At 44.5% G+C, this 17,473-nt stretch overlaps 1 protein-coding gene across 2 annotated transcripts; it reads left to right on the top strand.

Moving 5' to 3' along the window:
- The first annotated feature begins 93 nt into the window (after window positions 1-93).
- POLR3F (RNA polymerase III subunit F) lies at window positions 94-10,392 on the top strand. 2 transcript variants are annotated; one of them, XM_055725971.1, is made up of 10 exons: window positions 133-196; window positions 648-775; window positions 984-1,101; window positions 3,174-3,241; window positions 4,252-4,319; window positions 4,940-5,052; window positions 7,007-7,150; window positions 7,921-8,028; window positions 8,973-9,164; window positions 9,745-10,392. In XM_055725971.1, the coding sequence occupies exons 3-10, from the start codon at window positions 1,045-1,047 to the stop codon at window positions 9,820-9,822; spliced, it is 828 nt and encodes a 275-aa protein (XP_055581946.1). In that variant the 5' UTR covers window positions 133-196; window positions 648-775; window positions 984-1,044; the 3' UTR covers window positions 9,823-10,392. The 2 variants fall into 2 exon arrangements, with proteins under 2 accessions (XP_055581945.1, XP_055581946.1); XM_055725970.1 differs by lacking the exon at window positions 648-775 and having other exon boundaries at window positions 94-196.
- Window positions 10,393-17,473: the final 7,081 nt, after the last annotated feature.

Raw genomic sequence — 17,473 nt, 5'->3', positions numbered from 1 at the left:
CCCTCCCCCGGCCCCCGCAGCGCGGCCGCCCATTGGTCCGCGTCCCGTTGCTGGGCGGCCGCCCCCACGCCCCCGTCGCGCCGCTCTGACGCCATCGGACGGCGCCGGGCCTGTGCGGCGGGCGGGCCGCCCCCTGCGCCATGGCGGAGGTGAAGGTGAAGCCGGAGGTCCCCGACCCCATGGATATAGAGAACAGGTGGGGGGCGGGCTGCCGCGCGGTGGGGACCTGGCGGCCGGGCGGGACAGGGCCGCGAACGGGGTGGACAGGGCCGCGAACGGGGTGGACAGGGCCGCGAACGGGCGGGACAGGGCCGGGCCCGGGCGGGGGAGGTGTGCCCTGGGCCCCGGCGGGGGGTGGGGGGTGGGTGCCCTGGGCCCCGGGCCCCGGCGGGGGGGTTGCCCTGGGCCCGGCCGGGGCGGTTGCCGTGGTGCCGGCGGGCCCGGGGGCGGTCAGGAAGCAGGTGCCGAAGGGGGGGCTCGCTGCTGGGGGCGCGGTGGGGAGGTGCTGTGGCAATGAGGGATGGGCGCAGGTTACCTTCGCCTGCCCTGCTGTGCCTCTCTGCTTGGAAAAGGGAACTGTGGCTTCTCTGGATGAAGTATTTTTTTTCTAAAAGGTAATTTCCTCGGTATTTATGTTCTCTGACTAGCTGGCAATTCCTTCCCGTCAGAACCTGTTGCGTGATGAAACTGTACAGGGAGCTCTAAACCCATGTTGCTGTTAATGAGAGCAACATAAATGGGAGCACAGTGTTCAGTGGTGTCACCACGACTACAGGTAGTCTGTCTGTCCAGCAGTTACAGCAGAATATTTGTCAGCACAGGGCGTAGACGCTAAGTGCCCTCGACAGATATCACCAAGAAGCAGTTCATGGGTGCTTTTCCCCTGAGGTTTTTTCCCTCTCTTCCATTCTGACTAATACTGTTTGGATTTGGTTTTGGATGCAACAGAGCATGATTTTAAACTTGCTTTTCTCCTGCCCTAGGATTATTGAGCTGTGTCATCAGTTCCCTCATGGTATCACAGACCAGGTGATTCAAAATGACATGCCTCACATGGAAGCGCAGCAGCGAGCCATGGCGATCAACAGGCTGCTCTCGATGGTAGGATGATCTCACCTTCCTCGTGTTACTTCGGCCAACCTGGAGCGCTCTTTGTACACCCAGTCTGTGTGGTACCAACTTGTTGGGCAGAGCTGGCAAATTAATCCCTTTGGATTTAGCAGCATTTGCCATAATGTACAGTTACCATAATTTACTTTTGGTTGCCGTAAGCACTCATGATTACCAAAGCCAGCTAAAGCATACCTCGACTTACTCTTTCCATTCTGTAGCACAAAGTTAATGTGAATGTGTACATCCACGTGGATTTCTAGGTGGGGAAGCTACTACCACCGAGAAGTACCACATTTGTTATTTTGATGTGTCTAGAGTTCTTTGGTCTTCTTTTCCCTGTTTATTACTTTGTAAAGCAGAATGTGATACAGTGGTCTAATGTAACCGTATGATGCGAGTGTAGTTGCAGTGGTTCAGCAGCTGAAAAGGTGGCAATAACAGGTGATAACCGCAAGGCCCTTTAATGATGGGGAATGAATTAGGTAGAGATAAAACAATGGATCTTAGCCCACGCTCTTGTATGTGGAGCTCTTCTCCAAACTCCTCACAGAACTCCAGGGTTGTGGATTAATAAGCAGATGAAACATCTCAAAGAATTTTTTTCCATCTTCTGTAAATTTCCCGCATCTCACTGGGCATTCCCCTTTACTGTATCAGGAGTCAGCCTAAGACAGGAGTGAGGACGACAGTCAACTGCTTCTGCAGTGTATTCAGAACCAGATAGTAGCTGTTTAGTCTTGTTGGTTCAGTGTGGCAGAAAGTTGAGTATCAGCTAAACGTTTGAGGTCTTTAAAGATCAAGATACCTTTCAGTTCCATAGCTAGCCGCTTTGTGGATGTGTGAAGTCAGGAAATAAAGCAGACTGAGTGGTACAGCCAAGAGAGCCCTGTTGAAAAGAGGGGTACTTGCTTTCTCAGGTAGAGGGGGTGTTGGAAAGTATCCAAGCTGAGGAAGTTGTGGTGTGGGGTTTTTTGTTTATTTATTTTTTACTAACTGAAACTTCTAGCTTGGACCGTAGTAGGTGGCACTGGAAGTAATCTAATTTCTCTTTTTGGTCTTTTTGCTCTCGATGTGAGGTTTATCAATACATTGGATGTGACCTTGTATGTTTGATAACTTTTAAAAGGGCTGGCCAAATTTCATAGTGGGGCTTCAAAGATAGTTAAGTCTCTAGAATTTTAAAATAGATGGTTTGGAGCGTGTGTAGATACCTAGTAAGTACCTCAAACATAGGGAAAAACTGCAGTGAGAGCTCAGCCGTAATAGGCCTCAGGTACTTCACTTGAGATCAGCTGCAACTACATCATCTGTAGAAAAGCGTTGAAGGGGGTCATCCTGAGGTGTGAGCTTCAATCAGCCACGTAGTGCGTATCTATAAGAAACAAGGCTGTAACTATGGGTAAAGTATTAGCTGGCAATGAAGCAGTAAATGTTAGTTCATGTTGTTATACACAGTTATGCTCCTGGGCTTGTCTAATTGTTTGCCCCTTCAAAATAGGAAATAAGGATTTTCCCAGCTTAGATGTACACGTCAAGGGCAGAACAAATGTTTTCTCTGTGAGAGAGAGGTGCCAGTAATTTGCCTCTGAGAGGCACTGTCTACCCTGACTGACAGTTTTCCAGTTAGTAAAAAAGAGAAAAACTTTGCTACTGAAACTCAGAATTGTTCAAAGCTTGCACAGTGGAGCTCCACTGTGATTTCTGTGTAGCCATGCAAGTCAGTGTTTTGGTGGAAAGTGAGAGCAAAGCATGCAAGAAATTGATGTACCTCGTACAATGTGAAAATTAGGAGAAATAATTGGAAGTGCATAGGTGTTGTGGGAAGAGGCAGGAAGTCTTGTTCGTTATTTCTGATAGATGATGGTAAGCGGATACTTGTCAGGGAAAAAAATATCCTCAAGTGTATTATTGTTTCCCATGGTTAAAAATGTTAGTTTTCCCTTTTCATTATTCAGTTGACATGAAATAAGGTTTTAATTTTAGAAGTTTAAAAGATCCTGGCAACGTTCTGGAACAAGCTATTTGAAGGAAAGTAAACTTACTGTGCCCATCTTTCCTAGGGGCAACTGGACCTTCTCAGGAGCAATGCAGGTCTCCTGTATAGAATCAAAGAGTCTCAGAATGCCAGGTAAGCCTTGTGTTTGCTGGATAAATATATTTGGAACACAGTCCTGCAACTCATGTGCAGCATTGCTGAGAAGACACCCAGCAATGTAATATGGATTCTGTAACATAACTGCTTGTTTTAGGAGGGTGCACTTAACTCCCCTGAGCTGATCCTGAAAAATCTACTAGGTGTAGTCATTTCTGCTGAACAGAGGGTGCCATGGAACTGTAGATCTAACTTCCTAGCAGAGTTCCCGGTCCAGATGACAGCAAAGTGATCTATACAAACATGTATATGCTCAGGTGAAATCCAGCTGAAGCCTGACCAAACCATCTGCAAACTGTGGTTCTGTGGTCTTGCTCACTGCTGATGTTACAGGATCAGCACTCATTTACAGCTGTTCCAGGAGGCCACTTGAACTCATGCTCTTTGATTTATTAAAGTGTACCTACAAACCATGTCTTGTGATGCCTATGTAAATCTGGGTAATGGATGCCCAGACATACTTTGGGAAGAAGTACCCTTCAAAATAATCCCCGGTGCAGGCGTGTTATCCTCTATTTCAGATGCTTTAGAAGAAGATTGCTGAGGTCAGGCTTTCTCAGGCCAGTGAAAAGGCATGTTTCTAGAGTTGGGAGCATGCTGCTATTCCTTTGAAGATTTTCTGTCTAGAGACAGATTATCCTGAATTATGCTCCGTGCTGTGCTTGACCTTCCACAGTTGTCGAAGTACATGACTCCAAATTCCTCATTGTTATGACAAGTTGGGTGACTCCTGCTTAGTCACTTTTCTTTCATACTGTGCTCTTTTCTCTTTACCGTGGCTTCTCACTGGCAAGTGTGTCTTGATCCAGAGAGGTTTAGTGTCATGTATTATATTTGCCCACGGCTGGCTTATTGTATAGGGTTTTTTTTTCTCTCCTTTGTGTATTGTTTTTTTTTTCACAGTACTTGTTTGCAGTTTAAAACAAATCCAACTTCTTTCAAAGTTTGGACCTTTCAAAAATCCTAACGTCTGTCTTATTTTACAGTAAAATGAAAGGCTCTGACAATCAAGAGAAGCTGGTTTACCAAATTATAGAAGATGCAGGCAACAAAGGTAGTTTACATAAGTTATAAACTGAATAATACTAATTCTGTTTACTTATGGAACCATTCCGGTCCGGACTTTTAAATCCTTATCCAGATAGTACAAATATAAAGTCTAGAGTCCCCATACTAGGACTGTAGCTAATGTTCCATGTGTCTGATTTTTAAAAACAAAAGAGAAGATGACACATTTCTCTATTAAAATAACACATTTTCTTTTAAGTGGAGAGTGTTCTTGGATTCCTCAGCTTGACAGTCCCATAGAAAACTCATATTCCAGGTATTCTGAAAGAGTCCCCCAAAAGTCAGGTTGTTATCTGTCTCTGTTTTAACGGTTGTACCGCCAGCAGCTAGTAATTAGGCTTTCTTAGCAGTTGCTGCCTGCTATAGTTGAGAGATGGCAGGTAGAACTGGCTGTTATATTTTTATTGAAGCAAAGACTAATTACCTAAAAATGCAGGAACATTTGTGATGCATTTGTGTTGGCAGTGAGATGGGATCTGGTTGTAAGAGATACGTCCTATGGTTGGCAAGCGAGTCAAGCAATGTTGTGTCCAGGCTTTTGGTCTGTGAGTATGTACAGAAACAAATTGTTTCTTCAGTTCTGTTCACCTCTCTGTTTTTAAACAGGTATTTGGAGCAGGGACATTAGATACAAAAGTAATTTGCCTTTAACAGAGATCAACAAGATACTGAAAAACTTGGAAAGCAAGAAACTAATTAAAGCAGTTAAATCTGTGGCAGTGAGTATTTTGTGACTTTTTAAACAATTTCAGACATTTGGTGCATGCTGTGTATGTTTGAACAGGGGACTGGGAGCAGAGAAACCTCATTCTGCCTCCAGCTTTCTCATTGACTGTGCACCAATGTTTGACACTTTGTCTTTAGCGTACAGGTGTGAGGTGCAACAGGTACAAGAGGCTATAATATTTATTAAATAATCAACGTACTGGTAACAAGCTGATTAATAAACACAACACTATTAATATACAGTTCTATCGCTCTTCCCACTGCTACTGAGTACACACCATTACTATCAGTTTGCCATTTTAATTCCCTTAATTCTTTATTGCACACAACTGTTGTATTTCTGTTACCCTTCACAAGCCTCTCGCACTGCTTGCTGCTAATCTGCAGTTTGTCACAGTTTTCCCTATGCTTCCATACCTGGTCTTTAAGACATCAACTAGGGAAGTCTGGCAGGTTTGCCCCCAGCATCCCAATGGGCTTGTGTGCACAGGTCGGCTTCTCTGCTGTCTGTACCCATCCACACCTGCTGTCTGCAGGTCCTGCCCTCTCTTGTTCTCTGATTTTTATGCCGTCTTTTCCTTTTTTGTTTCTTAACTATCTTATCTACCATTCTTTTCTCCTCTCTCCACTCAGTCTCCACCCAAATAAGCAATCTGCCCATAATTACTTTTTCTCCATCCGTCCCAAAGGTACTGTACTCCACTTTGGTTTTTCTGATACTGAATCAGTCTTAGCTTTCTATATGGGACTAGTGATATGGTTGCCTTGCTGCAAATGACCTTGCAAAGTTCCTCTCTCCCAGAGATCCTGAAACTGCCTTCAGGTACCTGGTTCACACTGGATTTGTATTGGTTACTTTGACAATTTCTGAGACATTTAATTCTGTTTTAGTCTCTGTTCCTCTACTATGTTCCAGTTACTCCAGTACTTTCTTATGTGCTAACACACCAGACTTATGTGCACCCCCATACCAGAGTAGGGCTTATCCTTTTCCATGCTTTTTTCACACTGTTGTAATGCTCACGCAGCATCCTGCGCTCCCTTACCTGCTTAATTACAAATCACTGGTATTAGCATGTTCTTTGGATGTTGCTCTGGTTGCAGGGCCTGGTAAATCAGGAAAACCACTTGTTTGTGAACTCTTGGAAGTTCTACGTTGTGTGTCTTTTCTGCATGCTGGTCTCATCTACATTGTGGAGGCAGTACCTTGGCTTGCATGTAGGGGTTTTTTGGGGGAGGTGGGTGGGCAAGGGTGTATGTGAGGTGGGAGAATAACTTCCTAAATAAAAATAAAGAAGTTGGACATAGAAAAGCAGTAGGTTTTTCATGTTCTCCTGAGATGCTGGCTTCATCTAGTCATTCAGGGGACGTAATGCTGCTGTAATTGTTTCAGCGGTTGCTGAGTAGCCCTTTGGATGACTGTTATGTTCCCATTCACCTCATCTAGGTGTGGCATTAAGGAGCGGGCTCATGAGGGCTGACTTTAACTGCAGGGCTTAGTCGTGTAAGGGTCCTTCTGTCATCAGTGCACGGGTTGAATCCTGCAGAAACAGCTGAAAGCTTCTCCATGAAGTTTGCTTTTGCTGTTTAAAGTGTCTAAAGACACTTTCCTGCCTGCTGTCAACTGCAAGGGGACATTAGAGCCAATAGGCTAAAATTAAACTTTGAAATATTCTTCAATGAGGTTTGTATTGTGTGCACATTGTTAGCAGGATTCTTTCTTCTAACACTATGTTATGAAAGGATTAGGAATCTAAACATATTGACCTTCTCTTTACCTTTATGTTACCTGAGGGTCAAACTTGTTAAGGATTGCTCAAGTCAGCTGGATTGCTGTGCCCTCAGTTTCAGGAGTAATGAACTATCTCTTTTGCAAATATCTTCTGAATTCTTCCTTTTTAAAGGAAGACTTTCAGGTGTTAAGAGCTGCACGCTTTTCTCTAACAGGCATCCAAGAAGAAGGTGTATATGCTATACAACCTGCAGCCCGACCGGTCAGTGACTGGTGGGGCTTGGTACAGTGACCAAGACTTTGAGTCTGAATTTGTGGAGGTGTTAAATCAACAATGTTTTAAATTTCTACAGAGTAAGGTGAGTGCCACTGCTAAAGTCTCCTTCCATTTGTTTGTTACCAGTAATTATTTTCTTTATAAAACCAGTGACAGGCAAGGCTTAACTTTTCCATAGTGTTTTCCATAAGTGTTGGCTATTGTTATAACTGGATTGGCAAATCTGTACTGGACCATTGTTGTTGTCACAGCAAGTGTGATGGTGTTGCATTTTAATAATGTATAATTTCATGCCCTGTATAGGGAGTGAAGCCTTCAGCCTCCAAGGTCCAACGACAAGCTAGGCAACAAAGAACACGTGACCAAAAATCTAACAAAAGTCACTTCTGTTCCCTGCAGAACTCTTAATTTCTGAGAGAGTATAAGGCAGTAGTCGATCAGCTCTGTCTAGAAGACAGTTTTCCCTAGTTTATCTGCAGGAGAAGCCTGCTTGCCATTAAATAAGTCCTATGCAGATTGCAGCATTTCTCTGTTCCATTAAAATATATTTTAACTGGCACTAGGTACAGCAGAATTTTTTGTCAACAAAATGTGAAATGTTGATATTCCTTCATACTAACCTAAATCACTGTGTAAATTGTGTCATATTTAGCGTAAAATTGTTTGGTTCTGCACTGCGTTCTGTCACATACATTAGTCGTAAGGGTATATAGCTTTAGATGTTTAATAAAAAGCATGTCCCAGAAATGGTTTGGAAATCAACTTTTTTGTACTTCAGTCTGCCTGAAACTGAACCATGACGCAGGCTCCTGGCAGTGAGTACTGACTAACTCATCTTTGCTTTTTTCTCAGGCAGAGGCAGCTCGAGAGAGCAAACAGAATCCCATGATACAGAGGAACAGCTCATTTGCCTCATCCCATGAGGTGTGGAAATACATCTGTGAGCTGGGTATCAGTAAGGTCAGAATAGACTCATCTTACTATTGTCAGTGCGTGACTGCCTATAGGAGTTGGGTCCTGCAAATTTGGTGAGGGTCCGCTAAGTGCTTTAGTACCTTATATTTAGTAGGGTAGTGGAGGCAGGTTTTGCTGCTTTATTGCTTTTTGAGGAGGATCATGGATACTGCATGGGATTCCAGGATAGTTTTTGTATGTGGATTTTCAAAAATATATATAGAGGAGTTAGCATTCGCATCATTTTTGATGGAGTAACACTTACTTGAAGTAAGTTTTCCTTTAACAGTCTCAACCGGTTTATATTTTATAATTTCTCTCAAGTTTGCCTTGCACTTCAAGCAGATTTAGGGGAGGAAACAAAAAAGGAGGAAAAAACCCCATGCAATTATTGATCACCATCAACAGGTTTATCTTCTCCAGTCTTGTCTCTTTCTTCTTTCATGGTTATTTTCCTGTAAAACTGGAAGTGTATCGTGTTAGGATGATGTAGACCAGGGGTCCTCAAACTTTTTAACCAGGGGGCTGGCGCACGGGTGAAGTGGCAGGCAGTCATCTGTGGCTGCTTGGTTCCCCCCCCCCCCCCCCAACCCTCGGCGGGGGGCGTTCTGTAAATACGGGGGCCGGATTGAGGACCCTGGGGGGCCGTATCCAGCCCGCGGGCCGTAGTTTGAGGACCCCTGATGTAGACGATTGAGGTGCATAGGGAAGTTCTTTTTGGTAAGCCAATGCTAGTGTAATCCGAAAGTGCCTGGGAGGTAGGAGTATTGGTATTTGCTGCTCTTCTTGTATCTGCACAACCTCATAAAGTGCCCAGCAAGCGCAGTGCCTTGATCTGGGCTAGGTTAGAACTCTAAGGATTTGTTACTCATGGTGTTTGCTCTTTTCCTCCTTGCACGGCTTATCAGCATGCGTCTTTCCTAATATTTATTTGACAAATTGTTTCTTAGGTAGAGTTGTCAATGGAAGACATTGAAACAATTTTAAATACGCTAATATACGATGGAAAAGTGGAGATGACTATTATTGCTGCAAAGGAAGGGACAGTAGGCAGTGTGGATGGACAGATGAAGTTGTACAGAGCTGTTAGTCCTCTCATACAACCCACTGGATTAGTCAGGACGCCCTGTGGACTCTGCCCTGTAAGTAACTAATTCTGTACATGAATAGGTGGGTGCATGCAAATTTTGAATACAATCCTGCAGCCAGCCAGCCAGCACACTGCAAGGCTGTGCGTGTGCATGATCCTCGTGGCTTTCGAAGGCACTTCTAAGCATAGTTGGTATCTGGGATACCTTAGCTAGGGTGGAAGAGGCAGGTTCTTCAGTTTAGACCAGGATATTTTGCACTTATGTCCTGTCCCTTTACTGGGTCGAGTGTAGCCTGTTCCAAGTTATATTGTTACGTTTTCTGATCCCAAGTTTTCCTACTTAGTTTTTTTTAACAAGCTAACTTACTTCTGTCTAGCTTTTGGGCTGTCCTGCTTGGATTGTAAACCAATACGTAGGTAGAACTTGCCAGTGTGTCTGTTTGTGTCATTTACTATGGCGGGGTCTGTTTTGCTTCCTTTCCTGAGCACTGGCACAGGACTTCCTAGACTTTGGCCTCTGTTAAGGCTATTGTTTTTCTGCTGGGGGAGAAGCAGAAAACATGTGGGCATGTTACTTCCAGTTAGGTTGTGCTGGCTGTATATAATTACTCTGCTGGGGCTTTCTTTTGCAGGTTTTTGATGATTGCCATGAAGGTGGTGAGATTTCTCCGTCAAACTGTATTTATATGACAGAGTGGCTGGAGTTTTAAAGTGAAAGAAAACTGTAAACTGGATTCATGCTTCACAGCCAAGGTGACAAAGCAGCTTGCTTTTTTAAAAGTGGACTTCTACATTTGTGAGCAACTTCAGGACACTGAGTGACTTTGTTTTTAATGAAACATAAAGCAGCAGCATCTCAGTTGTGTGAGTAGTCCTGTGAGTGGACTGGAAATTGCATCAGCATTGAAGATTAAGGCTGAAGTAGAAATGTAGATCCATTCTTGCACCAAAAATTGGTTGTGTGACTTGAAAAGTGCCATAGAACAGCTTGGTGCTGATGTGGACTGTCGGTACTCCACAGATGCTTATTCTGGATGAAAGAAAACAAGTCATTAGTGGATCAGAAAAACCTGCTAATGAGTGTTGTCAAGAATGAGATCCCAAACTTTGCTTTCAAAGCAATGCTACTGGTGGGCGCTTGAGTCCTAAAGCTGGCACTTTCCTCCCATGACAGCTACCATCTAATGTGGAAAAGATCCTGAATATGTCAGACAACTCACTGACTCTTTATTGTATTTCTTACCTGCTAATTTATCATTAAACCACTGATTTTTCATGTACTTCTGTGCTTCATTTCCTCCATTGCTACCATTGCCTGGTGATCGATTGGTTGTATTTGTTCCTTCTGACAACAACATCATCATCAAATCTGTGGTGGTGTGTTCTGGCAGCTGCATCACATACATGGATATGTCAGCTGAAATTTTAAGTAGAAGTAGTCTGGAAAGACGCATTTTCCAGGAGAGGAAAAGAGTTCCTCTGGCTTGATAGTACAGGGAAAATTTTTATAGATTATCTGGCATCTTTTTCAACCCTGAGGTTATTCAGTGGTAGTTGTTTGTACGTAAATGGCCTTGGTTTGTGATCTGAGAAAGGCATGATACCAGCGTATCATCCAAAAGCCCAGTCTTTTCTTCCTGTGAAGTAGAGGCGATTTGTGTTTCTCTGAAGTGTGATCTCTCTGGCCTCTCTGTATCACTCTGGACTGATGAATTGGCAATAACACAGACCCTGGTGCTGTGGTAAGCCTCGTGCCCAGGGTGTGTCAGGCCATGGACCTCTCCAGAGCTGTGTCTAGTTTCCTCTGGCTGTCGATGTCCATCTGGCAGTATTAGAGGGGTGGACTGTCTTCAGAAAATGTAGATTTAAACCCCACTTGGGAAATAAACATTTTTGTACCAACTATGTTATATTAATTAGTTACTCCACCTCAACCTATAATTAAGCAATGTCTAGGGGGAAAAAAAATCAGCTTTTTCATAAATGAAAATATTGTGCATATATGGTACAGCCAGCCCCTATACCATCCAGAATAAGGACTGGCATGATGTACTAGCAGGCAAGGCAGTGTAACGCATGAACTGCGCAGAGATCGTCTGGTCCCAGCACAACTTACTACTGGTGGGTTAATCTTGCGATGTCCTGGCTGGATCTCTACACAGCTACTCAGTAGCTTCACAATAGCCTCCCAGCCGGGAAACGATTGAGCCAAGCACAACACTGGACCTGTTGCATCTAGCTATTTGCAACATTCCCTGTCTGAAAACGAGCCCTCCTGGGCACTGTGTTGGGAGGGCAATGGTCAAGCACCTCTACAGCTGAGTTACCAGCATGTCCGGTCATCCGACCATCAGTAGTAAGCGGTGGGCTAACAAAGATTTTGGGAGACAGTTTACCTAATAAGAGTAGGGATTCCACGTCAGCGATTTCAGTACTGTCCAGGAGTTTGCACCTTCTAAAAGCAGTCCGCATCACATACGAAGTGTTCAAATCTTGCTTGTTTCCTACTTAGAACATGGGTTGTGGACAGAAGGCGAATGGTGGCAAGTGCTGTAGAAAGGAGGAGGGGAAAAAAAAAAAAAAAAAGTTCCTGTCCCATGCAGGGTATAAATAGAGAGGCAAAGGCTCCTTGTTTGGGAGCAGCTAGGCATGCTGTCTCAGACTGCAACAAAACAACTAGTACCGACCGATAAGCCGGTAATGCCCATGGAAGGAGTTTGATAGTATTTGCTAGCGTGAGCACCCACAGCCGGCTCTTTCTTTTGTTGCAGTGTTGCCTCAAGGTGACAGGGATGCTTATCTCTGCAGGGGCTGAAGGGCTCTTACAAAAGAGAAGTGGGGGTGAAATGATCAATGTTTGTTCTTTCTCTGCCCCCTTTAACCACTCAGCACACAGCAAGCCTGGGGAAGGCGTTGCTTATTTCGCTGGAGGGAGCCTTAACTTCAGCTTCAGGCATCCCTTATGTGGCCAAAGGTGACACTGAGGTGTGGGGCTGAGGTCACCTTTGTCTTCCTGTTCAAAGAGGACCTAACACAATGGGGTCCTGAATCCTGCTGCTGCAGAGGTAACATGTTGATTGTGCTCTGCTGCAGCTACAAGATAGCTTTCAGGGAAGTGACATGTCTTTAGCGTGCAGGTATGTCACTTCATGCAGTATAACCATATTCATTGGCAATTAGAAAAAGGAGAGAGGCTTGTTTTCAGTTAAGAGCTTCAGGAAGTAGAGAACTGTTTTTTTAAGATCTTGAAATTCTGGCTCGTTTGTATTGGGCTTATTTGGTTGAGATGACCTTTACGGTCTCTGAAGCTTCTTAGTGTTGTAGCTGTAACAGGACTTCTCGGATTTGGAAAAAACACGTCTACAGAGAAAAGTAGAGCTATTTCACTTCTCTGTCTGTAAAACAGGAATCTGATCTATTTCTCAATGAATTACAGGAATGAGCTTTCAGCCACTCTGGTTTTTCATGAACCTGGTTAATCTATCAGCCTGTAGTTCTTTTTTAAAAAGGGAGTAAATACTAAAAGGTAGCATTAATAGCCCAGTCTTTTCTTTTCCTCCCTGAGTTTCTTCAGTCTCCTCTTCTACCCGGCAAAGCTGTCCCTTTTACAAACTTACGAAATGCAATTTTTTGAGGAACCTGCAATACTAGCTCCCCTACTATGACACCACACCACGTGTAGAAAGCTGAGAGCTGAAGTTAACCCTCAAAACACGGATGACTGCTTGTAGGCATGATCTGCGCATTTCTTTATGCAAGCCTCGTACAAAAGGTCACAGTTCAGCTGCTGCAGGACCACGAGGTACCTCCTGGGTTGGAAAGATCCGTTTTCGTGAGCCCTGGGGTGTGCAGACCCTGCTGTGAACCCACCAGGCTGTTCTGAGCAGTTTCCTCACTAGTGGTCACCAACTGTCTAAGGGCAAGTTGGAGGAGGGTCACTTCCACATGCCATTTCCACGTGGAATCAAGTGCAAGATTGCTTTTTATTTCCAAGAGAAACATTAACTACAGTACTAGGCTGAATGGTGAACTGATGGAGTACAGCTAGCAGGTACTGTTCGACATGTCTAGCCTTTACAGACCAACGTTTAAAACATTAATGGCAAACTTGAAGCTTTGACAGTGACAAAACACTTACACTGTGGCTGCGTGGCTGTGCAGTTTTTCCTGCTTTTTTTTTTTTTTTTAAACTTACTCTGATCGTAACTCGCCCTACGGGGAAGTACGAAGCGATGGCTGTTGATCTGGTGTGTTCCAGCGCCACCTTCTGTCTTGTCCTGGTATTGCTGCCCTAGGGCTCAAGAAAGGACCGCTCTTACACCGTGCTTGGGTTTCCTGGTTTGCCTCTGTGCAGAGCAGGTTTGGGGAAGAAACAACAGCGAGTGGGGAGAGCTGGGTCTCCCTCTGCTGCCAAACACTTCGTGCTTTGAACCAGGGTATAGACACCTTAACACGCAGGCCACCTCATCCTCTTGCTTCAGGTGGCTGGGACTTTCTGTCATTTGACCTGTGAGAAATGGGCAGCCAGGCCCTCAGCTGTGCTGAGCTCAGCTTAGCCTGCAGCCTGGAGGGGACAAAAAGGTACTGTGAGGAGCTCCATGGATGGTGTCCAAGTTCTTGATGAAAATGTTTGCTTCCTCCCTGAGAAAGGTTATTATTGCACTTGGTGCACTCTTCAGGAGGTCCTGTGGGGAGGAGGGGAAGCAGAGCTCAAAGCATTCTCCTCTTTCAGCAGTTAAACAAAACAAGTTGGGGCTTATGTAGGTAGCCAACCCCCCCGCTCCTCCCCTTTGAGCAAGCTTGCCATTCTTCCAGGAAAACAGATGAATGGGAAAGCTTTTACTTTAGTTATTTGGTCTAGAAATACAGGGCTTTGGGATTGTTGTTCCTCTTGCAAACTTGTGGTTTAACCCAGCAGGCAGCTGAACACCACACAGCTGTTTGCTCACTCCCCCTCAGTTGGGGTGGGAGTGAGAAAAAATGGTAAAACTGGTGGGCTGAGATAAATGCAGTTTAATAGGACAGAAAAGGAAGGGGAAGTAATCAGAGAATATACAAAACAAGTGATGCACAATGCAGTTGCTCAGCAGGCTGCCACCCCCCTGGCAAACTCTCTTCAATTTTTTTTGTTCAGCATGACATCATAAGGTATGCAACATCTCTTCAGCCAGTTGGGGTCAGCTGTCCCAGTTGTGTCCCCTCCCAGCTTCTTGTGCTCCCCAGCCTACTCGCTGGCAGGCAGTATGAGAAGCTGAAAAGTCCTTGACTTAGTGTAAGCACTGCTCAGCAACAACTGTGTGTTATCAACATTATTCGCATCCTAAATCCAAAACACAGCACTGTATCACTGCTACTAGGAAGAAAATTAACTCCACCCCAGCTGAAACCAGGACACAAACTCACAATAGTTGCTCAGTGGTTTTGTTCATTTAATACTAGCGGGGTGGGTGCAGCATGGCCCTGAAGACCTGGGTCCCGGCGAGGTGCTGTGCTTTGCTTTTGAGACATGGCAAGCTGAATAAGATGTAAAATGAAGGCTAAACCAGCAATTCCAGAAAAGCAGATTTGATTTGGCCTCCTACTGATACTGCTTGGAGGGCAAATTCTGGGTCTGAGGACATTAACAGTAGTAGTAATTTGAATTTTATATGCTTTAGCATACAAGCATAGGTAGCATTCTTCTACTTTATTCCCCCTGAATTTGTGATTTTTCTGCTCATGGTCAGCCTGTACAGAAGTCAATTTAACCCCTGCAGAGCACACTTGCCTTATGTTAGGAATCTGGGAAGACAATATTGATGTTCAGCTCAGCACCTCGTTTTGGTTTCGTTTGGATCTGGAACATTTCTGTCCACTGTTAGATGCTTCAGGAGAAAATACACCTTTTCTGCCCTGGGAAGGAGTGAATGGCGCTTGCTTAAAGCAGTTTCCTCAAGTGTTCCATGGATAATACCAATCTTGCTGTGGAATTCAGCATTCTGAAAATGGCCCCTATCTGTGTACTTATGCATTTCTGCTCCGTATCTGTCAGCAAATTCCTTCTGTCCTTTCCAAGGGAAGGGAAGAAGAACTGAACTCCCAACAGATCCAAACTCTACAATAGCCCAATGGCACTTTCATTGGAACTTCTTCCACTGCCAGACTCCGTTAAAGAATCTCGAGGGGCACAGAGAAGGGAGTTGAAAGCCTTGTCCTTCTCAATGGTTTGTTTAACTTCTTGCTATTTCTAGTGTAAATAAACTCTTAGCACAGACTGCAAACTGGGAGCAGTCACAGATTTTTCCAGGTGCTTGAAGGGTGAAGAAGGGATTGCCTTTTTTTTTATACCCAAGCATTCCATTGTAGACTGTGCAGTGATGTTTAAAACATATTTATATTCCTAATTGCTTATTATATGTCAAAGCTGGCCACATTTCCTATGCATGGCTTTACCAAAACCTTTTATAGCTAAGAAAAGTGTAAGATGTGTCCCACATAGCTCATATACTAGAAAGAAGGAACATCACCCCATGGTTGGTCACAACACAGAGCCTCTACAGGCAATCTAAGCTCCACTGTTTGGCCAGCCTTTGTTTCTTGTGCCAGTTAACTGGTAGGAGGCAATACCACCTGGATGAGTAGATGTTCATACTACTGGCTTTCTTTGGGTTTTTAATCTGCCATACCTGAGGTGTAGGTAGACACCAACATAACTACATATGTGAGTTTTGACATACCCCAGAAAAATGGGAGCCTGGGGATCAAACCTCCATGGAGGACCATGCTGCTGCACAGCATTACAAACAATGTTGCTCTTGTTTTAAGCTGAGTGTCACCAAGCAACTTGAGAACGAACTTTAAACTTTTGTCTAATCAATGACTTGAAGAAAAATAAAAAATACTCAAAACATAGATTTACGTTGCATTTAAAAGAAGGAAAACAGAAAAAAACCCCAAAGGCAGTGCATGGGTGAGTGAACTTGATCACAGGGCATTAATTTCCTTTAAGCAAAGATGGAGTGATGCTCATGCAGAAGCCTGGGGAACGTTTAGGCTGACCACTGCATGAGTTCAGTGCAAGTGCCCAAACTATTAAAAGCAGGTCAAGATGTTTCAGAACAATGCCTTTGCCCGTAGAAGTATGTATGAAACTTTGCAGTGTTCAGAGATGGATTTGTGTGCAAACATTAAGATAGGACAAATCCCACTTACTTGAAGCCACAGTGGAGGATTCATGTCATCAGCCTCGCTAGGAACAGGCTTTGGCTTCAGAAGAGACTGTGGGAAGCAACGAGAGAAGCAAGCAGTGACAGAGGGAACATGTGTATCTTGTTTCAAGGCACAGACAAATTTCTGGGGCAAGTCAGACCTGGTCAAACAGATACCGGAGGAATTTTACCAGTGTGCTTAACTGTAAATGTTGCAACTATGTATTCATGACATAGCTGAGCTGTACAACGCTGTATTATGTAGTTTAGCTACTAGTAGAATGCTGCATTATATAGTTTAGCTACTAAGTAGATAAGAACTGGTCTGAAACCAAGACATGAACCGAGAGTACTGAAACATGGCCAGAAGAAGAGATGGTCATGAAAAGGATAAGAAGAAGAAGAGGAAGATGCCAAAGAAGAGGATGATGAAAGAATGAAGATGTCCCAATGCCCACCAGAGGACCCCTGACCCATCAGGCCACACATGTGCAGTAAAAGTATAGATATAATAGTTCTTAGAACTGTAATGAATATGCTAATAGTTTCTCAGACATGTCATTAATATGTACAGATCAGCTATATAAAGATGCACAGTGATCAAAGTCAGGGTACATGCTGGGCAGAACTTATCCCCCATGCACCCAGCACTGAAAATAAAGCATGCCTGCTTTCTAACGCTCCAAGCTGAGCATTAGAGAGCTTTGTCTCTGATTTTTCCGTATCAAACCCTCTACCACACAGCCACAGGCAGCATGTTGTATTTCTGGGTATTGTGGCCACCCCTGGACCCATCCTCGCCAGGGGTCTGGGCACCGGGGCTATCCTGGCAGGCTGGGGCACAGCTTTCCTCACGGAGTGACGGACCACTGTGGCCCCAAGCCAGCCTCCCGCGTCTTGTCTGGGCACAGCGAGGAACGTCCGATTTACCGTGGTCAGGCATGTTGGAAAGCAGGCTGCAGCACTCAGGGCGTGAGGTGTGCGGGAAGGCTGTGTGTCCTCGGAGTGTTATAGTTTACCTGTTCCATTAAATGACAGAGACTGGCCAATTAGAAAATGTGATTTATTAAAGCAAGCGACAAGTAAGCAAAACAGCGCTGGGCGGCCGGGGAGTCTCCTGCTCCACCAACGGTGTGCAAATTCAAGCAAGCTGAGCAGCTCTTTTTATCTTCCC

Source organism: Falco cherrug, chromosome 13 (genome assembly GCF_023634085.1).
Source record: "Falco cherrug isolate bFalChe1 chromosome 13, bFalChe1.pri, whole genome shotgun sequence".
Lineage (NCBI taxonomy): Eukaryota > Metazoa > Chordata > Aves > Falconiformes > Falconidae > Falco > Falco cherrug.
This window is presented reverse-complemented; position numbering and strand designations above follow the sequence as displayed.